The sequence below is a fragment of the Diceros bicornis genome, chromosome 18, assembly GCF_020826845.1.
Source record: "Diceros bicornis minor isolate mBicDic1 chromosome 18, mDicBic1.mat.cur, whole genome shotgun sequence".
NCBI classification, from domain to species: domain Eukaryota; kingdom Metazoa; phylum Chordata; class Mammalia; order Perissodactyla; family Rhinocerotidae; genus Diceros; species Diceros bicornis.
The window spans coordinates 21,461,702-21,488,892 of NC_080757.1; the positions used below are offsets into that span (position 1 = coordinate 21,461,702).

Sequence of the window (27,191 nt, forward strand, 5' to 3'; positions counted from 1 at the left end):
GGTGGTTGGAGGCTAGGCTTGGGCTCCAATTCTTAGGCGTTGTATTTTTTATTTGCGGGCAGCCGCTAGGCGGTGCTGGGGAGCTTGCCACCCACAAGCGAGGCGGCCCAGCTCTCACCCTCCTCACCGGTACCGCCGCCTGGCGGAGAGACTACAACTCCCATGGTGCTCTGGGAACGCAGGAAGAGGGGGCTGTGGGGGGGTGCGAAGGACCCGGGGGCGGGCCTTCCGGGCGTGTGTTTCCGGCGTCGGCGGCCGCGGCCGGGTACTGTGTGAGAGCGGTAAGATGGCGGCGGCGGCCGTGGTGGAGTTCCAGAGAGCCCAGTCTCTACTCAGCACCGACCGGGAGGCCTCCATTGACATTCTCCACTCCATCGGTAAAGGTCGCCGCGCCCCCTCCCCGGCGCCGCTGGCCCCACGCGGCCTCTGTCGGTCGGCGGCGGAGGAGCAGGGCCGGGCTAGCCGGCTCTGGTGCTGCTGACTCACTGTGTGTGAGGGGGGCCGGGCCGGGGGCATAGGCCGCTCGGAGCTCCCTGGAGCCCCCCGGGTGCCCCCTCGGTGGGATGCCCCGAGGCAACTCCGGCGTCCACTCGCCGGCTGCTGACTCACGGTGGGCTCAGGGTGAGGTGGGAAAGTGGGCCGAGCCGGGGCCCCCACCACTCCCCAGCTTTGTCTCCCGCTCTGGTCCGTGCGGGCTGGCCCGGGACCGGGGGCACTGCCGACCGGCGGGCTTGTCCCGAGCTGGTCTGAGCGCCTCGAGTTGAAGGGGCTTGGCGAAACCCGCTCTGGATAGGCATTTCCCGCCGTTGTTATCAGCGCAGCCTGCTCGGGGTGGAGCGCTCGCGCTCGTTTTTATCTTGGAGTTTCCTTCCACGGGACGCTGGAGCTGCGACTTCTCCCCTGCCTCGCAGCGGCAGGCTCTGCTAAAGGGGGGTCCTCTTTCTGGATGTGGGAAATGCCGAGGGCACGCGCGCGTCACATTGGCATTTGGCTTGAGGAGCTGTTCGAGACGTGCCTTTCCTCGTGTAAGGTTCTGGGCGAGTTGTTGGGGTGGGACCGCCTGGCTGGAGGAGGTGACTGACTGATCGACCTAGTCTCCCCCGTAGAGGCTGGAAGTGAGTTCGGGGAGTTAGTTCTCAGTCGTGGAGTTCAGGGAACCCTTGGGAACCGGCCGACTGCACATTGCCGGAGAAAATAAAGAAAATTTTCTTAACACTGTGGTGTAATTATCTTACACATTGCTCACAACAGGAAAACTGAAGTGGGAGTCCCAGCCAGTCGCTTCCGACAGCTTTCTTCTGGGATTCAGGTGTGAACAGAAATAAATTTATGATGACAGAGAAGGCTTTTACTGTTCAGTAATAAGGGGTTCAGTTAGGGCATGGGCTAGCTCTTCATTGCACATGTATTAATTGATCTTTTTAGTGTAGCTTGAGAAGGTTCGAATTGGATCAACAAGTAGTATGAGAATGCACGTGTATGTGGGACCTGCGGATGTTGGCTTTTATGTTGACTTATTAGTCTGTTGAATTTCGGTACTCCTGACTTGAGAAAGGACAATGACAAGATCTTGATGTCTTAATATCTTTGGGGGTGCTAGAGAAGGAGGGGTTTAGAGGCATCTGTGAATGGATGACATTGGTAAATAAAGAGTATTTCATTTTGAAGTTCTGATCTTGACTTAAGTCAGTTACAGTTGTAGAACCAGAGTCATCTCAATCACTGTTACATAGGTATTTTTATTCTGTGAATACACAGTAATATTTAGAACTGATGTGAGAAGCATGGATTTTATTTTTTTTGTGTCTAGTGCCTAATATTTTGTGTTTTATAGAGTGGGAGTTATGGTCAACATTATTAGAGTGTTTCTTGCTTGCCCACTGTACTAGGAAAGAGTTCCTGAAAGCTTCCCTGTTAGAGCAAGCTTGAGTCATGATGGTTGACAGCCTTACTTTTCCCGACTCCATCATGGAGTATCAGAAGCTTGGTTTTTGTCAAGTCATGATGCTTTATAAGAGAAGTGATAAGTAGCAATGATCACTGAAATTATCACTAGAAGCTTGGAGAGGCTATTCAGTGTTCCACTGGTGGAATAGTTGTTAACAGTTGAAAGTGGGACAGATAGCACAAAGTTATTTTGACAGATCCTGAATCCCTTTTAAAGCAGCAGTCCCTCCTAAGGGTCACACTGGAGCTTTGATAGTTTTTTCCTGAGTGGCTTTGTAGAACTGCTTATCCCTAACACACTCATCAGCTGATGCTTTCCACAGGCCTAAAGTTTATTGAAGGACTTTTGACTTGATAGTCATCTGTAACTCGATCATTTGATTTTAGTTTGTGGCAGGTAAATGCATAAACCTATGTTATGCACAGGTTTCACATAACGTAATGCCTAGCGTGGGGCTTACCACCACAAGTATGAAGAACCTGTTTGTTTGAATTTTGCTTTAACCGAGTGAATGTGGGTAAGGGAACAGAAATCTCAGTGTATGTGGGTAAGGGAAATTCAAATTGATAGAATGAAAAGGCACATTTAACATCAGAGAGGAATCCATTTTTTTAAATAATTTTATTTATTTATTTTTTCCCCCAAAGCCCCAGTAGATAGTTGTATGTCATAGTTGCACATCCTTCTAGTTGCTGTATGTGGGACGCGGCCTCAGCATGGCCGGAGAAGTGGTAGCGTCGGTGCGCGCCCGGGATCCGGACCCCGGGCCGCCAGCAGCGGGGCGCGCGCACTTAACTGCTAAGCCACGGGGCCGGCCCAGAGAGGAATCCATTTTTATGGATTTACATGGGACATGGCCTACATGACAGTTTTACTTTTTCTTGCTTAGAGGTTTTTTTTTTAAGCTCTGTAGAATTTGTCTTTTGGTAACTGAGTTTGCAGCTGGTCTTGTGAAGGTGAAATTTCCCTCAGTCTTCATTTTTCTTGTCAGAATTTTAAGAGGGTTTGCATTTTCCTCTCCCAGTGAAGCGTGACATTCAGGAGAACGATGAGGAGGCAGTGCAGGTCAAAGAGCAGAGCATCTTGGAACTGGGGTCTCTCCTGGCGAAGACTGGACAAGCTGCAGGTAAGTGCTGCAAATGGGTTGCTTTCTCTTTTCCCTGAAATGCTGGGTGAAGTTTCGAGTTTTTGTTGGAGTAAAGGAACATAGGAATGCATCCACATAATTTATTGGTGGTATAATTCAATTTTATTGCCAACTTGTTGAGCTTCAGTCTTTTAGCAGGAAGTTAAGTGGCCTTTAAACTCAGTCCTTTCATGGAAGAGTTTTGTTCTGCAGGTGAGGGAAAATCCTGTTCCTGTTGGAATACAGGGATCTGTGATTTGTTTCTGGTTTGAATTTTCACTGCATCCCCTTACATACAGGCGGCAACAGTCTTTAGTGATTTCATTGAGCAGCTTAAATGTATTTAAGGTGGATAGTGCCTTTAGGCCCCTGACTTGAAAAGGACTGGGGATTTTGCATCCAAGTAGGTGACTTGCTGTCCTTTTTTCCTGATACAGAATGAGTAAGACATTAGATGGAAAGAGCCTTCCCAAGATTTCTCCGTTAGTACCTAGGACTTTGTCTATGTCGTTGCCCAAACATTCTAGTTGTAATTGAACCATTGACTTTCTAGGCTGGAGATGATAATCTGATGATGGGTGTGTCCTTGGAATGAGAGAGTCCTGTTGACCAGGAAGGGCCTTTGACCAGTGAAGTGGTAATAGTATTTAGAGAGAAGCCTGCTTAAACTTAGAACAGCTGATTTTTGTCACCTTTAAAGTGAATTTAGTGTTTATCTGATTAGAATGGATTAAGTTCTGGTAAGTGACCTCATGAATTACTTTCCCCAAAATTATGTTGTTATCCAAGAGAATGATAGGTGTAAGTTAGCAAAACTTCTTGAACTTGAGAACTAAGATCTTTCCCAACTAAGGATGGCTAACTTATTAATTATTAGGATCAATCAATAAAAAGTTGAGTAAAGACGTATGAAATTGGGAAGATGTATTTATATGGGTCTTGTATCTTATTTAAAATATCGTTAAAAAATATGTGTGATAAAAACAGTTTTTGAGTTCTTACTATGAACTAGTTACTGTTTTAAGCACAAAACATTGTTTAGCTTATTGAATTCTTTGAAACAACTTGATAAGGTAGATACTATTATCCATTTTACACCTGAGGAAACTTAGTACAGAGAAGTTAAATAATTTACCCAGCGTCACTTGGCTAGTATGTGGGAGATCTAGGATTTGAACCCGTGTAGTCCCACCTCAGAGCTTATGGCCTCATGGTATAATGGTTATTGCTTTCCATACTTATCCACTTATGGATTATCAGTGGTAGGTGGTAGTTTTTTCATTTTAGGCTGACTTCCCTTGTATTTAACATATTTGTGGATTCCTTTTGCCTGTTAATGTGAGCTTGGAGGTTGCAAAACAGTTTTGATAATTAGTCCATACAAAATATAATTACTAAGGTAATTTTCCTGAAAGAATTAGAAAGCCAGGTGAAGCGACTTAAGATTTTTCTGTCGTCGAAATATTCAAATGTCTGTTTTCCTCCAGTAGCATGGATAATTAAAAACAGCATGTAGTATAGTCAGTGCTTCAGAAAATTTATCCCAAAATCTTAACTATTTTGCTTGAAATTCCTATTTCTTGCTTTATTCTCCTTATTCTTTGCCCTGCCCTCCTTGTGACCCAATACCTGAGAAGTTTAGAAGTGTACAGCTAAACCTGTTGGAATTTAACAGGTGAATCATAAGGATTTTCAAAAACTTTTCCAGGTGACTTCTTATTGTTTTTTAAGACTTTGATGAGAGTGGGTATATACAATAGAAACCCTAAAGAAGTCTTGGGGCCTGCATCCTTACCTATCTTTGCTATTAATAATTGATAGGTTTGTGTTGTTTCCTTTGATTTTGGGTTCCCTGAGAACAGAAAATATATCTGTTCCATTAATCTTCATTTTTGTTTTATTATGCATTGAGTATACAGCTAGCACTCTGCTTAATACTCTACTCAAAAAGTTTAAGATAGGGTTCTTGACTGACAGCAGTCACTTGGGAATTAGTCAATAAGACGATGTCTGATGCATAATAGTGATTGAAAGTAGTACTGAGAATCATCAGACATGATTCCTAGGGCAAGAATCTGTAGATTTCATAGCCTGAAACTCTTAAAAGGATTATTTTGAGTTTTGTGAGGTTCTAAAAAGAAAGTTCTGGACGTATAAATGCAAATAATCTCAATAAGAAGAGGAGGAAGAAGTCAGTATGATTCTATGGGAATTAAAAAATTTAAATCAGTATGTATGAAAATGGAAAGAAACAGGGAATGTAACCAAGAATGGATAAGAAACAGTAATAGACTAAAATGAAAAATGAACTGAGTCTTTTGCCAACTAAGAGGTCATTTGTTTCTCTGTTAGGGTAAGAAGAGTCATACTCAGTGCTTGGAGAAAATACTGTAATGCCAGCAGGTGCTAGAGAGAAAGGCAGACTGCTTAGCTCATGTTTTGCTTCTGCCTTTTCCAGGTAGGAAAATGATTTTCAAAAAGAAAAAGATAGAAATAACATCAGAAAGAGAGAATTAAAGCCAAGGTAGATGAGAGACAAGAGAGCAGATAGTCTCTTTAAATAAATTCAGGTCTCTAGGCTCTGACAATTTCTGTCTTTTATATCAAAAGAATATTTCTAACAGATGTATATATAGAGTCACTGTTATTATTCTGAGAAAAATCATGGAGGATGGAGAGGTAGAAGGAAACTGAGGATGAGCAAACATTATTCCACTTTTCAAGAAGGTAATGAAAAGAATAAATTGTAGACACTATAAACTGGTAATCATCAGTAAAGTTCTGGGACAGAGTATTTGATAAGTAAGTTTTAATCACTTAAAACACTTGGTTTATTAAAAAAAGATTATTCCAAACTCACATTAGTTGTCTTTGGTTAGCCTCATCACACAAGTAGATTTGTAGGGCTCCGCAGGCAGTGGCTTGCCAGCTGTTTTTGTAAATAAAGTTTTGTTGAAACATAGCCACGCCATTTGTTTACACATTGTCTATGACTGCTTTTGCACTACAGTGGCTGAGTTGAGTACCCGCCACTGAGACCATGTAGCCTCCAAAGCTGAAAATATTTACTGTCTGGCCCTTCTCAGGAAGTTTGCCAACCCCTGGGTTAGAAGAATGATATAGGCTACGTACATATCTGATGTAAACAGGTATTTGAACGTTTGCCATAACATTAGTGACAAGTACAGGTTATGAATTTGGAATGACAAATGGATTATTTGTGAACCTGGAGGGAAGTCTCTAGTCATGTTGTAGGGATCTGTCCTTATTCTTCTGGTCAACATCTGGCATCATGGCTAAAGCCATTTCAGAAGGTGTGATTATTTATGTAGAACCCTCAGTACAGTAGAGGACAGAATTAAGATTCAGAGTTATTGTCAAAGCCAGCAAGATTAAATTCAATGTGGTAAGTATAAAGTTATATGTATACTTAAAGTATTTATCAAAACAGAGGAAGGTGGGGAATTACCTGTCTATGCAAAAAAGACCTTAATGGACTCAGTCTGAACAAAGAGTGCTATTAGAAAAAGCGAAACATGCTGTCTTGTGTTACATGTAGTGGCCAGATCAAGAGAATTAAGCCATGACTGTACTGGTCAGGCCCTACCTGGAGTGTTGTTTTCAGTTCTGGGTACCACAAGTGGTACATTTGCAAATTGGTTTATTCAGAAGAGGGCAACTAAGGTGATAGGGAATCTAGAAACCAGGACATGGGAGGAAACATTTGAAATAGCTAAAGATGTTAAGCTTGGAGAAAGGGAAAGTTAGGGGCATACAAAGATAGTTATCTTCAAATATTTGAAGCCATGTGGAAGGAGGGTATGGACTCAGTTTCAGAAAAGAACAATTTAGTTTGACCAACATTGAAATAGTCTGCTTTCTGAACATTTCTGTCACTCGAGATTGTTTAGAATTGTTCAAGCATAGTAAAAATGCTGTGGGAGAGGGACATTGCACTAGACTACTTTTAAAAAGCTGTAGTTACATAATGTAATTGAAATTTGCGTGCATGCAAAAGGAATTTGAGGGGCAGAAGTCTGTGTAGCTTGGAGTTGGCATGGAAGAGTCAGTAGGACTTTAGCTGGACCTAAAAGGATATCTAAGATTTATAAAGGTTGAGAAGGTGGGGAGAAATTCCAGATGGGAATGCAACATGGGTGAGACATGAAAGCAGGAGTGTGTGTAGTCTATGCGGGAATGGAGTGGCAGATGGGGAAACACCTTAGACAGAGAATGGAGTGGCAGATGGGGAAACACCTTAGACAGAGAATCAAAGGTCAGTACTGGGAAGTGAAGGGAAAGATGAACTTTTCCACTCTCTGTAAAGTTCCTTTTGTATCTGACACAGGCACAGTCCCATGCATCCTGTGACTTTTCAGGCAGATGAGGATTTCAGGACCCTGAATTAGCATTCTCAGGAGGGTGAGGTTTGCTTGCCCTGAATTACAGTTCTCAGGAGAGTGAGTCTACAATTGGAGAATATTAAAGAGGCAGTGGCACTAAAGTAATTTTAACCTACATTCCAAAAGTACTTCCTTAGTTGTTTAGTTGAAATATTCTCTCATTTTTACTCTTGTTTCTAAAGATGCTCTGTTAGAATTACTGTACCACCCTCTTTTCTTATACAAGGGGGAAAAAACCTCTGTGGTAGACACCTTTTTTGGCCATAGTTCAAGATTCAGGTTTTGCAGATTAATGCGGAATTTTAAAAGGGTTTAGTGTAACTTCAGGGGAAAAACAACCTAACTTTTATGTGAAAAGTTTATTCAGAAGAGTGCCAGGGAAGTGATAATGCTAAAAGGCTGAGGAATACTTCAGGAAGGGAGGAAAAAGGGAACCTGGGATTGAAAATTTTTGTCTGCTTACGGGGAACTGCTAAGGCAGACTTGCAAAAAACAGATTACTCCTATAACCTGATCAGATTTGTTGGTTGTGGGGAAATGATTTTGTCCAAGGTGGCAGAGGTACAGCTTATTTCGTATTCTAGAAAACTGCTCTCTGAGAGTTTGAGTACTTTGCTGTTTATCTTTCATTAAGATAGATAAATGAGGCAGGAGACGTGAGCTTTTCCCAGGGCCCTCATGGTAATCCAGTGGCTGAGTGGAGCATAGAATTAACTTATTTTTTCTACTCTGTTACCTGCTAAGAATGCTTTAAATTCCTACTAAGTTTCATTTAGACTGATTCCAGTGACATAAGTATTGATTTTATGATCTTGGGTTATTTTTTTAGTGGGTATTTTATACCTAATATTGATGTTTACTTTTTCCTTTCTGAATTGCCTTCCCTCAGAGCTTGGAGGACTCCTGAAGTATGTGCGACCCTTCTTAAATTCCATCAGCAAGGCTAAAGCAGCTCGTCTGGTCCGATCTCTTCTTGATCTCTTTCTTGATATGGAAGCAGCTACAGGGCAGGAGGTAAGCTACTTTAACGACAGGAGGTAGACAATACGGAAAAAAGTCTGTTTCAGTGAAAGAAATGCCTGCCTGCGTTGTGGTACTAATGTGGAAGGGACAGCTAGGAGGACAGCTCAGGACTTATCATGTCAGTTTCTCTTTGTTACAGGGCATTTGATACTTTGGGTCTGTTCCATGCTTTGCTTGTAAGTGGAGATTGTCAGTGGTCCCTGGAATCCTCATTACATCAGGGTCACAAACTGATTCTTGTCTTTGAGGTGTTGTATTGCCACACCTTTGTAATGTTTTCTGTGTCTGTGGTACCTTTCATCCTGTATTACAAAGCTCCTTGTGAGCACTAATTAAGTCTTGTGGCATCTCTTCTTGGCATGTTTTGTACTGCGTATATGCCTTTATTTAGGGGTGAGCATCCATCTGTTTGTTTCTCATGTGTGCAGAAGTGACTCGGGTGTAGCAGTACAGGTCCTCTGCAAGTTCAGGCTAGACCGTGAGCTGTACTGAAGAGTGCCTCTTTGGAATCACTGAGCCTCTTCTGATCTTTTCAGAAGATCAATTGCAATTTTCTGTAATTCAGGAGAAGGAGACACTACCAAAGTTAAAACTCATTCTGTAAAAAGCAGCAGATTCAATCAGGATATATTGTAGTTGCTGTTTGTAGAAAAAATATAGTTGTTGTCTTTCCTATAGCTGTATTGATTAGTACTGAGTGAGTGCCTGCTATGTGTTAGGCACTGTTACATGTACTAGGGATACATTTGTAAAAACATAGTCACTGCTCTCAAAAGGATTATATTTTAATAAGGCAGGCGATAAACAAATATGTAAAATGTTGGATAGTATAAGGGCAGAGGTAGGAACTGCTAATTGGTTATATGCCTGATTGTTTGCTGTAGCCTTTGTGGGTGTATAAGTTAAATGTATGAAAGGGCATTAGTAGCATATTGAGTAAATAATGAGGGATTTCAAAAACCTAGGACAATAAGGATTCTACTTTGAATTTGTCTTTTGTAAAATCTGGTTTCTTGCCTTAATGATTCTTTGAAAGATAGTTTAAACGCCATAAACTAACTTCATTTGTAGAAAATTCGTTTGTAGAGGAGTCTTCAAATTCATTTGTTTTTGGCAGAACTATATTTCATGATAGTAGATAAAAAATAGATAACGTTTAGATGGCTGCCTTTTGAACCAAAGCATTAGAATTATTTTTATGACTAATTTTTATGACTAATTCTTCTTCTTCTTCTTTTTTTTTTTTTTGTGAGGAAGATTAGCCCTGAGGTAACATCTGTCACCAGTCTTCCTCTTTTTGCTGAGGAAGCCTGGCCCTGGGCTAACAACCGTGCCCATCTTCCTCCACTTTATATGGGACGCTGTCACAGCATTGCTTGACAAGCGGTGCGTTGGTGCACATCTGGGATCCGAACCCCAGGCTGCTGCAGCGGAGCGCGAGCACTTAACCACTATGCCACCGAGCTGGCCCCCCTCGGACTTTTTTTTATTGTACTTTGTTTTCATGAAAAAGTGCCACCATCTTTTGTTTGAAATAGAGTGACTTAGAATGGGCTGATCAATAAATGTTAGTTTGAAACAGACTAATAAATGTTATTTGGAACTTTTTAGGCAGAAAAAATTAATTATTCAAGCTGCTCCTTTGTACACTGAAGTCTCTGGAATTTGTCCCTTCTCATAACATAAAGCTGACTCAGTGGATAGAACTGCATTTGTTTAATGATCATTTTTCCTACTTGTTTTTGGAAGTCTGTCCAAATCATAATATAGTGCTCTCCTGTAATTGGCTGGTGGGATTTACTGGCCTTTATCTTGTGGCTCCGTGTCTGGTTAGGCCCTCCCTTAACTGTGTATATGTTGCTATTGTTCATTGCACATTATATTTTTGTCAACTAGAAACCTTTCTTCCTTTTCCTAGGGTGAAAGGAAACACTCTTAAGGTATTGTGTCATTTTATCATCAGTGTCATTTTAGTGCTAAGTAAAGGCTGTTTTTTTTTTTTTTTTGATGATTAGCAGTTTAGCTTTTTATCAAGAGCCAGAGTCTTAATCCACTTAGCAGGACTTCTTTTAGTAATTTTTGTGGATTATAGTTTATTTGCTTGTTTTGGAACAAATTATGAATCATCCAGGTTGTTTTACCTGTACCTCAAACTCAACATAGCCAACTTTAACATCCAACTGTTTATTAAATTCTATCTGTTTAGCTTTCTTCAATCTCTGCTTCTCCACCTCTCTTGTATTTGTTCTCTCTTTACAACTACTGTTTAGTTTGGTTTCTAGTTGTTTCTTACTTAGACTTACTGCAAAAGCCTTATTCCACCCTTCATACCACCATTGTGAGAGATATCCTACCAAGTAGCCCTCTGAACATTTTATTCCTCTTCCCGTTGCCTGCAGAATTAGGTATTTCATGGTTTTCTACAATACAACCTTCCACAGCAGCCTGATCTTTCGGTAGTCTCTGAAGTGTACCGTCATGTCAGCCGTATTGGATGCCTGGCTGTTAGCTGAGCAAGCCCTGTGTGCTTCTCATTCTATACTTTACCTTTGGTAGTCCTATCTCAAGTTCCACCTCCTCTGAAATCTTTCCTTGTCCACTTCAATGTGATCTTAACTCTTTCAATGGCCTACGTTATATTTTGTACATGTTAGATTTCTGATTATTTTGCCGTGCATGACAATTGCCTGTCATTTGCCTTATCTTCTTTACTGTAATATCTCATTCAGATAAAGCACTGTAGGGCTGGCCCCGTGGCTTAGCGGTTAAGTGTGCGCGCTCCGCTACTGGCGGCCCGGGTTCGGATCCCGGGTGCGCACTGACGCACCGCTTCTCCGGCCATGCTGAGGCCCCGTCCCACGTACAGCAACTAGAAGGATGTGCAACTATGACATACAACTATCTACTGGGGCTTTGGGGGAAAAAAAAGGAGGACGATTGGCAATAGATGTTAGCTCAGAGCCGGTCTTCCTTAGCAAAAAGAGGAGAATTAGCATGGATGTTAGCTCAGGGCTGATCTTCCTCACAAAAAAAAAAAAAAAGATAAAGCACTGTATACCTTGCCGTACCACAGTGCCTTTCTCATTCCTAATACATGGCTATTCTTTAACCATGGCTACCTCTGACCTCACCTATCATACTGTTCTCCCTTTTACTTTTTTTTTTTTTTTTTTTTTCCTGCTGAGGAAGGTTAGCCCTGAGCTAATACCTGGCCAGTCTTCCTCTACTTTATATGTGGGTGGCTGCCACAGCGTGGCTGACGAGTGGTGTAGGTCTGATGAGTGGTGCCCGGGATCCGAACCCACGAACCTGGGTTGCTGAAGCGGAACACGCCAAACTTAACCACTACGCCATGGGGCTAGCCCTTCCCTTTTACTTTCTTTACAGATGTAATGCTGGTCTTTTTGCCATAACTTGAAAACTGTTCTAGCCTTGAGGCATTTTTATACATCTTGATTGCTGTCAGCCTGATCTTAACATGGCTTTTTTCTTCACATCATTTCAAATCTTAGCTTATATCTCACTTCCTCAGAGACCTTTCTTAATCATCCTACCTAAAATACCCTGTCTCTGGTTTTCTTCATATTTATTTTACTTAGTAACACCTGTTTGCTCCTTAGACTATAAGTTCCATGAAGATAGCTACTTTGTCCTATTCATTGCTATATCCTCTGCACTTAGAATAGTTTGGCCCAGAGGAGCTACGTAACTAATATTTGCTGAAGGAGTGTATAGGTTATGCCTTCCCCATGGTGGATGCTCAGGAGATACTTTGCTGAATTAAGACTTTTTTTTATTTTTATTTTTTTTGAGGAAGATCAGCCCTGAGCTAACATCCATGCCAATCCTCCTCTCTTTGCTGAGGAAGACCGGCCCTGAGCTAACATCTATTGCCAATCCTCCTTTTTTTCCCTTTTTCTCCCCAAGGCCCCAGTAGATAGTTGTATGTCATAGTTGCACATCCTTCTAGTTGCTGTATGTGGGACACCACCTCAGCATGGCCAGACAAGTGGTGGGTCAGTGCGTGCCTGGGATCTGAACCCGGGCCGCCACCAGTGGAGCGCGTGCACTTAACTGCTAAGCCACGGGGCCAGCAACCTGAATTAAGACTTAAGTGTATTGAATTGAGATATAAGCATGGGATGTTGTTACTACGTTTGTCTAGGTGACTCAAGGTGTCTGACTTGGGGAAATTGGATATAGTTTTCATCTTGGAAAATTCTAGGTTCTTTTGAAATTCTTTGAGTGATGGGAAAGGATAGAGGAGTATGTCATAGGTATATCACTGTCATAGTAGTATTGAGGCTTGAGGCAAAAGACGAAGTTTTAGAACATTGTTAAGAGAGCTAGGAGTTTTGTGTTGGGGAGTTTGGTATCAAGAGTTTGGGAGAGGGGATTTTCTTTGCCTTTTTCTATTTGGGGACTAACCGTAAGTCAAGATAGATCTATAGAACAATCTTCAGCTTGCTGTATTCTGAAAGCTGATACCGTTCAGGTTAGGATCAGGTCAATTGCATTACTAAGGTTTAGAGCCTAGGAAGTGAAGATATATGTATGGGTTATGAGGGTGAGGTGGGGGAGTGAGGATGGGGTGGTTTGCAAGGGGAGGGGAGTGGAGAATTGGGGTGAGGAGGGGAGAAAGAAGACTGAACCAGACCCTTGCCAAATAGTGAACTGAAATTCCAGAATTAACTTTGCCTTCCAGGGATCTCTGGGTAGTTGCCTTTGGAAAGCCATTTTTTGGTATAGTGTATCCAACTGAAACACAGTAGCACATTTTAAGAAACTTTACATCAAAAATCCTGTTATTGAAACAGTTATTTCAATGGAAAAAGGAGTTTGTGCTAGAGAATTTCAGACTTAGAATGGTAGTTATTTTTTCCCATAGGAACTTAGTTAATAAAGTCATTTTAAAAAAATGGTTAAGTGTAATTGATTTAAAACTTAAATATTTAATTTTGACCACATCAAGCTTTTGTGTAGTTATGCACTGCATAACAACATTTTGGTCAATGATGGACTGAGTAAACGATGGTGGTCCCATCAGGTTAGTACCATGTGGCCTAGGTGTGTAGTAGGTTATACGTCTAGGTTTGTGTAAGTACACTCTAAGATGTTCGCACAACGATGAAATCGCCTGACGATGTATTTCTCTGAATGTATCCCTGTCATTAAGTGATGCATGACTGTACTCAAGTAAGGGCTTCCTCCAGAAGCACAGGCTTCTCGTGTATTCTTAACCCCTTTATCAGTCATTGTTAGCATTAACAAAGCACAAAGCCTCTCAAACAAAATAGCTGTGTACCAGCGCAGTGGCCTTTAAAATTTTTTCTTAGAACTGAAGCACTGATTTCATCAGTTACAGTCCTAGATAATGCAAATCACATACCCTGTAATTGATAACAGATATGCAGTGCAGTTCCTGTTGTAAAAAAATCCCTGCTCTAGGAGAAATGTCTGTACTGACCTGAATTTATTAAGGCTAGGTTGAGGTAGAAAGAGCACTGGAGATAGGGTCATGTTCTGGTCCCAGCGGCTGATATGTGACCTTGAGCGAGTCACTTAACATCTAGACTGTCAGGGAAATGGGGACAAATGAGATGCTGGAGTAGAATTCAGTGTTTCCTAACTAGGAATATACATCAGAATGGCCAAGCTTTATTCCAGACTGTTGAATCAGGAGCCTAGGCATTCATTTTTGTATTGTTTGAAGAAGCCCTCTAGGTAAAACTCATGGTAAGCATTTCTTAGCCCCCAAAGACATGTAGGACTAACACTCTTGTATTTTCGTTGCTAAAAATATTCAGCAAAATATTTTCAGTCTGGGCCAGCCCCGTGGTGTAGTGGTTAAGTTCGCGCGCTTGGCTTTGGCAGCCTGGGGTTCGCAGGTTCGGATCCCCAACGTGGACCTACACACTGCTCATCAAGCCATGTTGTGGTGGCATCCCACATACAAAAAATAGAGGAAGATTGGCACAGATGTTAGCTCAGGGACAATCTACCTCACACACAAAAATATATATTTTCAGTTCCATTCATGTCATGAACAGGGATCTTACTTTGAGTTTGGCTTTTCAGAACATAACTTGAAACTCTGAAATTGTGATTGACTTGCTTTTATTTTCGCTTTTGTAGAATTTTTATGTCAGTTGAGTTTAGAGTTGGAGGTTAAATAGCCACCAGGGGGCTCCAGTGAGTTGTAAAGGTTTCATTGAATCTTTTACTGGTGAATCCTCCACGCACCATGTAATGTCATCCATTTATTTACTGAGCTTATAGTTAGGATCTAAAGGCAGAAGATCTGTCAGTTTGGATTATGTCCCTTTACTTTTCCCTGCTTACAACGTCTCGTAAGAGAACTTTAGATTTACATAAAAACCTGTTGTTAGCAATTAGTTCTCCGGAAAGCTGTTTCTTTTTATCTTATACTTTAATTAGGAATCTTAATACAAAACTTGCAGTAACAGAAGTGATATAAGACTTGCAGTACTTAATATGTACTTTGTCAAAGCTAATATGTCAAGGATACTTGATGGCATGCAGACCAGCTAGCGTAGAACACTGCTTTAAACCAGTTGCTTTGCAGGGTACATCACTGCTTGGGTGGCAGATAGAACTGGGGTTCAGAGCACCTTTAAATAAAGCTTAAAAGCCCTTTTAAGTGTTGGGCTAATTCTTATTTCTTTTTACTCTCTTTATGACAAGCTAAGTTTGCTGTATTGTGATGATGAATTGGTTGGTTGCACTTCTTAGAATCTGAAAGGGAAGAGCCAGCTGGGCCTTTGGAGTCTTATTAAGCAACTGTTAGGAACAAGGCATTTGTGCTTAGGCTGAGAATTTCTCTGCTTTATTACCAGTGTATTCACATTAACACATTACTGCTACTATTTGCAACTATTCAGGGAGAAATTTCTGGTTTAAAAATTCCTCAGCCATCGTAGAAATCTACATTCCAGGGCTACATGTGTCGGAAGTTCTGGGTCCTTCCTGGGAAGGTAGAAGAGGAATTTCAGAAGATGAAGCTCTTTTCCAAAGGAACACAATCTAAGCACAAAGATACTTTGTATATAAAAAGCCCAGTTGATTCTCCATTATGATAATAAACATTACACACTGAGATACTGTGCATCAGGGCATGTCCCCTGAGACATTAAATAGAGCAACAGGGGCCGCCCCGGTGGCTCAAGCGGTTAAGTGTGCACGCTCCGCTTTGGCGGCCCAGGGTTCGCGGGTTCAGATCCCGGGCACGCACTGACGCACCATTTGTCACGCCATGCTGTGGCAGCATCCCATATAAAGTAGAGGAACATGGGCACAGATGTTAGCTCAGTGCCAATCTTCCTTGGCAAAAAATGTGGAGGATCGGCTTCGGATGTTAGCTCAGGGCTGATCTTCCTTACACATACCCAAAAAAAGAAATATATAAATAGAGCAACATAGGTAATATATAAGGAGAGAGTTAAAGCTGTTCTCCAAAGCAAGGTTTGTGGGAAGAATGTGAGGACATAATGTTGCATGTACTGTCTCTCCCTGTTGCAGGTCGAGTTGTGTTTAGAATGCATCGAATGGGCCAAATCAGAGAAAAGAACTTTCTTACGCCAGGCTTTGGAGGTATGTGCCTACATTAATACTGATTTCAGGTCTCAAGGTATTAGACAGACTGTGAATGTAAGTAACACCATTCTGATCAAAAGTATTTTCAGCAACTTTGTATTATCCAGCCACTCAAAGATTATTGATAGTAGTCCCTCTCATGAGAATTACTCTAGTGGGAGTTTTGAGACAGACCTGCTACTTGGCTCAGAGAAGTAAGCAACAACATGGTAAAGTCACTGGCCATAAAAGGAGATAATACTGTGGGCTAGATAATTTTTTAGGCTGAATTTGATGCTGTCATCCGGACTTGAATATTCAACAGTAACAGTTCTGTGACTGTCAATCTTTGATTTCTTTCTTTGGCTTTTTTTTCTGCTTTCCGTCAGTCAATGCCTTTTCTCTTTCCTAGGCAAGACTGGTGTCTTTGTACTTTGATACCAAGAGGTACCAGGAAGCATTGCATTTGGGTAAGTAAGCTGGTAGAAATTAATAAGGCATCCTAGCTGGCTAAATGAATGTATTCTGAACCTGGCTACTCTTATTAGTTACATATTAATAATTTATATTCTGCCTACTTCTAAGAAGGATGTAGGATAGCTTACATTTACTGAATCTGTAATGGAAAAATGCCATTTAGACATTCCAAGAAACTAACTAGAGTTAATCTGTCAAATTTAGAGAACAAAAGGGTCAAATTGCAAGTGTTTTACTGTCTACATCTGTTTATAATTATATGTAAAATCTATTTTCATTTGGTGAAGATTGGCCCTGAGCTAATACCTCTTGCCAATCTTCCTCTTTTTGCTTGAGGGAGAGTGGCCCTGAGCTGACATCTGTGCCCCTCTACCTCTGTTTTGTATGTGGGATGCCGCCATAGCATGGCTTGACGAGTGATATAGGTCAACATCCAGGATCCAAACTCGTGAACCCTGGGCCACCAGAGCAGAGTGTGCTGAACTTACCCACTGTGCCACCAGGCTGGCCCCCACATAAAATCTATTTTAAAGATCAAGAAATTAATTGGGTGCAAATATTTATGGAACTTGGAGTGGACTGACTAAAGGCTTCTCCTTTGTGGCCTTTAAACACCCTGAAATCTCCGCCTACTGCTTTTTAAAAAATTAATGGGTAGATCTAGACTATTTTCCACAGATGGAAGAACATGGCTTTTCATGATCTATTAAGCTGAAAAAATCACCAGTATTTATCCTGCAAATTGGCAATTTCATATGGTTCAAACAAATAGCATTAAAAAAATAACTTTTATTGAGATGTAATTCACAGACCATGAAATTCACCCTTTTAAAGTATGCAGTCCAGTGGTTTTTAGTATATTTACAAAATTGTGCAACCATCACCATTATCTGATTTCAGAACATTTGTATCACTGTAGGAAGAAACCTTGTACCCATTAGTTGTCACTTCCCATAATTCCCCATCCCTCCTCTCTGCCTCCTCCCCAGCTATCACTAATCTGCTTTCTGCCTCTGTAGATTTGCCTGTTCTGGACATTGCATATAAATGGAATCATACAATATGTAGTCTTTTGTGATTGGCTTCTTTCACTTAGCATAATGTTTTCAAAGTTTATCCGTGTTGTAGCACTTATCAGTACTTCATTCCTTTTTATTGCTGAATAATATTGTATGGCTATACCACGTTTTATTTATCCATTCATCAGTTGATGGACATTTAGATTGTTTTCACTTTCTGGCTATTATGAATACTGCTGTGAACAGGTTTTATGTGGATGTGGTTTTCTTTTGGGTGTATTCCCAGGAGTGGAATTGTGGGTCATATGGTAACTCTGTTTAGCTCTTGAGGAACTGCCAAACTGATTTCCAAAGTGGCTGCATCATTTTACATCTCACCAGCTATGTATGAGGGTTCTAGTTTCTCCACATCCTCACCAATACTTGTTAATATTGTCTTTTTTATTTTAGCCATCTTAGCAGGTGTGAAGTAGTGTCTCATTGTGGTTTTGATTTGCATTTCCCTAATGTCTAATGATACTGAGCATCTTTTCATGTACTTTTTGGCCATTTGTGTGTCTTTGGAGAAATGTCTGTTCAAATCTTTTGCCTATTTTTTAATTGGGTTATTTGTATTTTCATTGTTTATTCTGGATACAAGTCTTTTACTGGATATACAATTTGCATATTTTTTTTGCCATCCTATGAGTTGTTTTTTCAGTTTCTTGGTGGTGTCCTTTGAAACACATTTTAATTTTGATTAAGTCCCATTTATCTATTTTTTCTTTTGTTGCTTGTGCTTTTGGTATCATATCCAAGAAATCATTGCCTAACCCAAGATCACAAAGATTTACTCCTTTGTTTTATAGGTTTACCTCTTATATTTAGGTTTTTGATTCATTTTGAGTTAATTTTTGTATATGATGCAAGTCTGTTTGGATTTGATTTTCTTATCTGAGATAGGAAAGAAGGTGTATTTGGAGAACATTGGTATATCCACAACTCTTTCCTTCCCCCACCAACCTTAGTGTCTAGTGTTTCTTAAGTAGCGTTGCAATTGCTAGACAGGAAGAGAGTGAGATCAAGTGCCTGTCTGAACCGAATAACTAGTTTCAGTGTTTTCTAGGTGGAGATTCCCACTGTATTCAAATCTTAAGAGTAAGCTTATAGGACTCTCGACTCTAATGTTGTCCTTAGTATGCAGAAAGCTTCAGAGAGATCTGTGTTTCTCTTTTGGAAGATAGCACATTAGCAGAAAATTTAATTCTTGTAAATAGATAATCTCTTTTTGAGTTCAGGGAGGTTTCTTTATCCTGAGTGTTCATATGAGGGTGGGAGAGGGAGATTTTACAGTATTAAGGTATTAAGTTTTAGCTAACTAGGGGGTATATATTTCTTCCTTCCCCAGGTTCTCAGCTGCTGCGGGAGTTGAAAAAGATGGATGACAAAGCCCTTTTGGTGGAAGTACAGCTTTTAGAAAGCAAAACATACCATGCCCTGAGCAACCTGCCGAAAGCCAGAGCTGCCTTAACCTCTGCTCGAACCACAGCAAATGCCATCTACTGCCCCCCTAAATTGCAGGCCACCTTGGATATGCAGTCAGGTAACACTCATAGCTACTCATGGGATGTTTTTTTAAAGCTAATTTTATCTCACAGGTGGGAGGAATAGGGGATTGGGACTGGAGAATAAAATTGGCTGATTCAGCTCAAGCTTCCTCAGAAAAACCAATTAGAAGGCTACCTCTCTAACTAGTTGCCCCCCTCATATTAACTTGCTGTTAACTGCCTAAAATACATTAAGAACATGCTTATCCATTGTTGACCAGGCAACCTGATTGTTAGAGCCATGACCCTAGAGAGGTCTCACTTAGGCTTAAAAAACTCCCTTATGGGCCGGCCCCGTGGCTTAGCAGTTAAGTGGGCGCGCTCTGCTGCTGGCGGCCCGGGTTTGGATCCCGGGCGCGCACCGACACACCGCTTCTCCCGCCATGCTGAGGCCGCGTCCCACATACAGCAACTAGAAGGATGTGCAACTATGGCATACAACTATCTACTGGGGCTTTGGGGGAAAAAATAAATAAATAAAATTATTAAAAAAAAAAAATCTTCCTTAACTTCCATCTTAGTCACTTACTCAGGATGTAGTAGTATTTCTTTCCAGGATTGGACTAACCCAAGTTTGTTGTCATTTGGAGACCTTTGTAAAGCATCTTGGACTTTTCCAAAGGGCGTCCTAGATCAGGGCTAAGGAACGACCTCCCAATTTCAGTCAGGTGTAGTGGATAGCATTCTGATGGAGTGTATGAATGTTGTGGCTAGGAGGCCATAGATTGGCAGAATGCTTTTTCTTGTAGTCAGCAGCTTTAATTAGTTATAATTTATTGTCATTATTAAAGGAGCACTGGAATTGAAGGCAGAAGACTAGTTTAAGCCCTGGTGTTACCTCTCTGCAATCTTTGTTTCCATGTCTGTACAAGAGAGATAATACCTGCCCTACTTGCCTCTTGGGTATTGTGAGTATCAAGTGGCATGTTTTGTCATTCAGTGGTTAAGAGCAGAAGTTCTAGAAACCGAGTTTCATAGGTTGGAGTTTGGTTCTGCCAATTTCTAGCTATGTGACTTTGGGCAAGTTACTTAATTTATTTTTAGCTCATCTGTAAAATGGTGGTAATAATTGTACTTCCTCATAGGATTGTGGTGAGGATTAAATGAAATGATGAATGTGAAGGTCTTATCATAGTATCTATCTTTGACCAAATATTGGCACTTTCTTTAAGCTGCTACTCTTTTATTATGCCTTTCCTTCATGGTCAAGAGATGAACTTGCATCGTATTTCTTGGAGGAAATAGGGGCCATTTTTATGTGAAACCTCTTCTCTTCTCCGGAATTTGTATCACTATCCATTTTTACGCCTTATCAAGAGTGATCCTTCTACCTGTCCTTTTGTTTCATTCTAAGTCTTTAGTCTTTCTTCTCCCCTTGGATCTTCTCAGTCTTTGAACCACCCCAGCTGAAAAAGCCCAGCCCTTTCTCCTTTTTTTTTTTTTTGTGAGGAAACATCCATGCCAATCCTCCTCTTTTTGCTGAGGAAGACTGGCCCTGGGCTAACATCTGTGCCCATCTTCCTCCACTTTATATGGGATGCCGCCACAGCATGGCCTGACAAGTGGTGCATCAGTGCACGCCCGGAATCCGAACCCCAGGCCGCCAGCAGCGGAGTGTGCGCACTTAACCGCTATACCACGGGGCCGGCCCCCCTTTCTCCTTTTTAAATTGCTGTCTTCTCCGTTTCTCTCAAGCTTCTTGAAAAAGTTGAAAGAGTATCCTTACTTTAGTATCTCTATCGACTCCTTGAAAGAAATCAATAACTCCCTTATAGCCTCTGACTTTTGGCGGGTATTTTGACCCTGTTTAACACTCTAGGCTTTTTGGCACCACTGTCTTTTTGGTTCCCTTCCCTTGACTAATTGTCCTCAGTCACACTTTGCTGTTTCCCCTTCCTTCTGACTGCCTTTTAAGTGTGGGTGTTTCTCAGTGTTGTTTTCTTAGTTCTTTTCTCTTCCTGTTCTCCCTGTCTCCTATGTAATCCTTTACTCTCCCATGGTTTTAGCTACCACATAACACTAATTATCTCCTCATCTAGATCTGCAGTAGCTTCCCTCTCTCCTAAAGTCTAGATCCATATTTTCAGCTGCATAATGGACTTACCTACCTAAATGTCCCATAGGTATCTTAATCCTAATATCTAAAATCAAAATTATTATATAATCCTTCCCCCTCAACTATTCTTGTCTGCATTTCCTATTTTAGTTAATGGTATCATTATTGACTTAGTTGCTCAAGCTGTTGTCTTTGGAGTAATTTTGACTCCTTCCTCTCCTTCACCCCTCATATCTAATCAGTTGCCAGATCAGGTTGAGTCTGTCTGTAAATCTGCCCTTTTCCATCTCTACAATCACTGCTCTACTGCCTAGACCACTGGAGTAGTCTTTTACTCATCCAACTGTCCCTAGTCCCTTTTCCCAATCCATCTTCCTTACTGGTCCTAAAGTCATTTTTTGAAACACAAATCTGATCATTGTAACTCCTTTGTTTAAAATTCTCCAGTGGCTTCCCATTATCCCTAGGCTAAATTTTACTTTACCCTGGCATTCAAAAGGAAGGCATCCTTCCTTTTCATCCTTATCTCTAGTTTTCAGTCCTAGTCACCAAATGACTTCATGTGTTCCTACTTCTGTGCCTTTATATATTTTGTCTTCTCTACTTGGAAATTTTCCTTTTCATCTTGTCCCCTTGGCAAACTCCTGTGCATCCTTCCCACTCAAGCTCAGGTGTCTCCTTTTCAGTGCCTTCTGTGCTTTTGGACTTCCCTATTAGAAGTATATTCTTTTGTACATATTATGGTACTAATCTCCTTGTTTCTGTTTTGGTGACCATTTCCCACAGTGAGACTATGAGTTTCTTGAGCTACTGATAAGCCAAGTAGCTTATCAGTACTTGGCACATGGTAGGTCCTCATTAATATTTGTGTTGAATGACTGACAGTCTAGTTTTATATTTTTGTTTCTTTAAATAATAAACCTCATATGCCAACCATGATGCTCATAGTCCTAATGTCGCCCCTGTTTACTAATGTGTGTGGGAAAGCAGTGTACCAGTTCTTGGGCCTTATTTTACTTGTTTTTTTTTCCAATCTTGTTTTGGGTCTGGTCTCTTCTCTTCTAGTTCTGGACTGGGAGGTATGGGAAAATGGAGATTTTTCTCATCTAGTTTAGCAGCATTCATAGTTTGTTGGGTCTTCTTTTTTTTTTTTTATTTTTTTGTGTGAGGAAGATCAGCCCTGAGCTAACATCCATGCTAATCCTCCTCTTTTTGCTGAGGAAGACCAGCTCTGAGCTAACATCTATTGTCAGTCCTCCTTTTTATCCCCCAAAGCCCCAGTAGATAGTTGTATGTCATAGTTGCACATCCTTCTAGTTGCTGTATGTGGGATGCGGCCTCAGCATGGCCGGAGAAGCAGTGCGTCGTTGCGCGCCCGGGATCCGAACCCGGGCTGCCAGTAGCAGAGCGTGCGCACTTAACCGCTAAGCCACGGGGCCGGCCCCTGTTGGGTATTCTTGAGGGAGCTCTTCTTGGCTGCAGAGAAGGGCAGGTTTTCTCCAGGCCTCTGTAGTTAAGAACAGTAGTAGAATGATCTGATTCCTTCAGCCTCGAAGTAGGAGGCTTTTTGGGTAGGGTAAAAGTACTGGGGTATGGCATATGTCACTCAATAAATGGTTCTTAAGTCAGAAGTTCCCAGCTGGTGTGCCAGGCACATAGGTATATGACAGGTGGGTTAAAAGTGTGCTGAAACATTGATCCCTTGAGGTCACATGTAAGCAGTTTCATCCTTTTACTCCATTGTGCTGAATACTTTGTACATGTACCTTGATGTGAAAATGTTGGGAAGCCCTGTGGTAAACAAATAGATGGGGCTAAAGTCTAGAACCTCATAAAGGATTGAGGCAGAGTTACAAGTGATATATAGAATCTTAGGGCTTAGATGCCTCCCAAGCTAGAAAGAACTAATTTTCATATTATCCCAAATAATAGCATAGGTTGGAAGTAATAGCAGGTTCAATCAAAGTTAGGTTCGTTGGGAGCAACCCAGTTTTTAAACAGTAGAGAATTGGTTGGATGAACTATGGTATATTAGCCTTAGGAAATACTTCTTAACTCTGAACAATTAAGTTCATGGATTTGGCATTATGTGAAATCTGTATACTGATTGCATCTAGGCAACAGCATATCCATAAAACACAATCTCTGAAATGAGAATATAAGAGGTTGAATTTTTTTCTCCTATGAAAGCTGCTTACATATGAGAATATCAAGCTTAGAAAAAGTATCTTAAAGAAATGGTTTATGTTATTAAAAGAGGTCATTCAGGCAGTCTAGGGATGTTTGGGTCAACCTTCTGATCTGTGAAGGTGATGTCATGGAGGGTAAACATGGCCTTTTCTAGTGGCTCCAAAAGATAGCAGGACTGCAGTGGTGGTGAGAAGCGTGGGAAAAGATGTTACAGTATACGGTTTTTAGAGCTGGGTCTCTAACTCCTTTGGAATTTATACTGGCAAGATGACATTGAATTGGGAGGCCAAAGACCTGGGTTCTAATCCTAGCTTTGCCATTAGCTGGCAGTGATTTTGGGCAGATCTTTTATAGTTTTCTGACCTCATCAATCAGTAGGTGGGGTTGGGATAGATTTCTGAGGCCCTTCACAGCTCTGATCTTTTATAGTTCTCTTATTTCATATGGTTCTTACTCCTTTCTTTTTAATGTCCAGGTATTATCCATGCAGCAGAGGAGAAGGATTGGAAAACTGCATACTCATATTTCTATGAGGCATTTGAGGGTTATGACTCCATCGATAGCCCCAAGGCCATCACATCTCTGAAGTACATGTTGCTGTGCAAAATCATGCTCAACACGTAGGTGCACATTAACTTCGGGATATGAGAACTCAAGTCCTTCAACTAAGTTTTTCTGCCATGGCAGAGACGGCATGGGCAGGGAGTTTGGCCAGTTATAAAAGTGGCAGCAGCTGCCTCTGAGGCTGGTTGAGGTAGAGTGGGAGGATCGAAGGTAGTCAGAGCACTTTTGCATGCTAGTCTTTCAGAATCGGGGAGACAGATTTTAGAAATCTCCTTCCCAGCCCCTTTTAGAGTGTTCTCATCCTGCAATTATTCTGTCCCGAGAGTTGGAGAGCATAGGACAGGGAGCCAGGACACAGCTTACAGACCAGCACTAGCCAACTGGGCCACCCAGAATGGGAGTGGGTTAAGGAAGAGGTTAGGGAGAGGTTTGAAAAAAGGGACAACAGTAAGCATGACAGATTTTTTTTATAAAGAATTCTACAGAATTTATCTACATTCTTTTGGGAATAAATGAGATATTGACTGGGATTCTTTTTGGATCTTCGGATTACACTGGGACTGGTTTTTTTTTTGGTGAGGAAGATCAGCCCTGAGCTAACATCCATGCCAATCTTCCTCTTTTTTTTTTTGCTGAGGAAGACTGGCCCTTGGCTAACAGCTGTGCCTAGCTTCCTCCACTTTATATGGGATGCCGCCACAGCATGGCCTGACAAGTGGGGCATCGATGTGCGCCCGGGATCCGAACCCGGGCCACCAGCAGTGGAGCGCGCGCACTTAATCACTATGCCATGGGGCCGGCCCCGGGACTGGGTTTTAATAAGACCTGTTTTACTGAGATTTGATGCCCACTTATCATTCTGCCTGTTGGGTCTATTACTTTGGTTAGGTTCAGTGCGGCTTTCTTTTTAACGTTGGAGTTTTTCTACTCATTAGTGCTGAACTTTGGCCAGAGTGTGGAAAGCCTGGTTTCTGCTTTGTGAGAGGCATATGGGTTTAGGGGTGGGGGCCAGTTACCTCTGTGGGCAGAGTCTTCTCGGTGGAATTGTGAGAAAAATTTGCCTAAACCTATACTTAGAAACATAACATCCTGGAACAATTGACCAACTATGTCTTTTTTTCTAGCCCAGAAGATGTCCAGGCTTTGGTGAGCGGGAAGCTTGCACTTCGGTATGCGGGGAGGCAGGTATGGAATGCCTTGACTGCACTTCTGATCTCTACTCACTGTGAGGCCAGCAGGTTGTCAGACGTGATGTTCAGTGAGACCAGTGCTCTTCAGGTCGCCATTCTATTCTTCATTCTTTTTTTTTCCCCTCCTTCTTTCCCTTAAGCCCATCCAGTTTATTTCCTATACTGTTAAATTCTTGGCCTGAAAAATCAGTGTTTGGTGGTCTTATGGACATCAGGTGGTTTGAGGGACTCATAGAACTGAACTGTAGCATTTGTGGTGAGTTAGGTTGCATTTAGCTTTGACCAGAGAATTTATCTACCATGAGCCTGAGTTACAAATTTAACATGTGCAGAATATGAAATCTTGGATTCTCCAAGAGTCTGGAGCCCGGTAAGGTCTGGTATACTTCTGCTTTAGGGAGATCGAATTGCTTGGTGCAGAAACTAGTTTTGTTTTTGTCTTTTTTTGAGGAAGATTAGCCCTGAGCTAATATCTGTTACCAATCTTCCTCATTTTTTTTTCCTTTTTTCTCCCCAAAGCCTCAGTAGATAGTTGTATGCCATAGTTGTACATCCATCTCCTTGCCCTGTCTGGGACACCACCTCAGTGTGGCTTGATGAGAGGTGCATGGGTCCGTGCCCAGGATCCGAACTGGTGAACCCCATGCCGCCAAAGCAGAGCGCACAAACTTAACCGCTGCGCCACTGGGCTGGCCCCAGAAACTAAGTTTTGATGACTCACCCAAGTGCTTCTCTTATCAGTACCTTTCCACACATGTCCTCAGTTTTGGGTGTGGTGTAAGAAGAGGCCTTCTATGGTTGGTAGCTCTTTTTGTGGTACCTTTTGTGTCTAAGTAGGTATGAGTGTGACGTATGTAAAGATGATGTCTCAGATGTTTGCACCATCCCTTCTTTGTACTTTGCTTGATTATCACTAGTAAAGTAAAAGTAATCTGTCTAGTTTTCAAATGCAGTGTCTCTAAACAAGAGACACATTGGCTTTGCCACTGTATCTTTGGAGGAATGGCCATGATTATTATAATTTCTTCATTCTCTACAAGTGACTGTAATTGGCTTTTCATCAGAAAAGGTTTCAGATCAGCATCTAGTTTAGACCAAAAGAATACTGGTTATTACTATAGTGAAAGACTCACTACTCTATCTGGAACTAGAGTTGAGGAGACAGGCTAAGAGAGGTCAAGTGTCCAGGACAAGGTCAGGTAACTAGTAACAGTGGAGCGAGACTTTGAACTTGGCTTATTTGGCTGTAAGTTACAGGCTTTTCTCGTGTCAGTTGTTTTGTCTGTAGGACAAATGCTGGAGACAAACTACATTAATGACTAGCTTTGCACCATTGTTAAAGTCTGCTGTCTAAGACACGCCATCCTTATTTAAGTACATAGGCTGGTACAAGAGGAGCTCCTTCTGGTCCTTTGTACCTTGATGACAGCTTTCAAGCAGCAGTCAGTCCGATCTAGAAAGATGAATGTTGTAGATTACTTGCTGAGTGGAGACTCGATAGCTTGGTTAAGTGCCTTTTATATAACCAGGTTAGAAGTTGCCCTCAACTGTTGATTGTACGTTCGTCACTCTGGGGTTTTAACATTCATTGTAATATGTGGAATTTTGATGCCTCAACCCTAATGAAAGTAGATTGGTCTGTGTTGTCTACCAAACCTAGCAGGATGAGTCTTGATAAAGCACAGATACGATCAGGTCTAAGGGCAGGAAGGAGTCTGGCGAGATAGGGAGTCTTGGAGGAGGGGGAAAGAAATCAGTTCTCTGGCTATTTTTCCTTTTAGCTTGTCATCTTTGGAGAATGCTTTATCAGGGCCTATTTTTGGGAATACTTTCTATTTCCTAGTATTTTTAAGTCATTTCAGATTTCAGAGGGAAATTGGTTGGCACACGATGGTATTCTTCTACCATCGTGGGGCAGGTTCTTCCTTGCAGCCAGAAGTTATATGGACATAGCATACTGCTTATGAGACTTGTTTGGTGGGATGTGAGTGCACAGAATAGATCACTTTCACTATT

The 27,191-nt window shown here is 41.5% G+C and overlaps 1 protein-coding gene across 1 annotated transcript in view; it reads left to right on the top strand.

Annotated features, from left to right (window-relative positions):
- Nucleotides 1–265: 265 nt before the first annotated feature.
- Nucleotides 266–27,191, top strand: part of PSMD11 (proteasome 26S subunit, non-ATPase 11) — a 30,529-nt gene continuing 3,603 nt past the window's right edge. Inside the window, exons 1-8 of the mRNA XM_058560349.1 lie at nucleotides 266–377; nucleotides 2,973–3,074; nucleotides 8,367–8,491; nucleotides 16,040–16,111; nucleotides 16,506–16,563; nucleotides 18,977–19,171; nucleotides 23,897–24,041; nucleotides 25,110–25,170. Of these exons, the coding sequence (XP_058416332.1) occupies nucleotides 287–377; nucleotides 2,973–3,074; nucleotides 8,367–8,491; nucleotides 16,040–16,111; nucleotides 16,506–16,563; nucleotides 18,977–19,171; nucleotides 23,897–24,041; nucleotides 25,110–25,170 (849 nt within the window). The 5' untranslated portion in view covers nucleotides 266–286. The remainder of the gene's footprint in view (nucleotides 378–2,972; nucleotides 3,075–8,366; nucleotides 8,492–16,039; nucleotides 16,112–16,505; nucleotides 16,564–18,976; nucleotides 19,172–23,896; nucleotides 24,042–25,109; nucleotides 25,171–27,191) is intronic.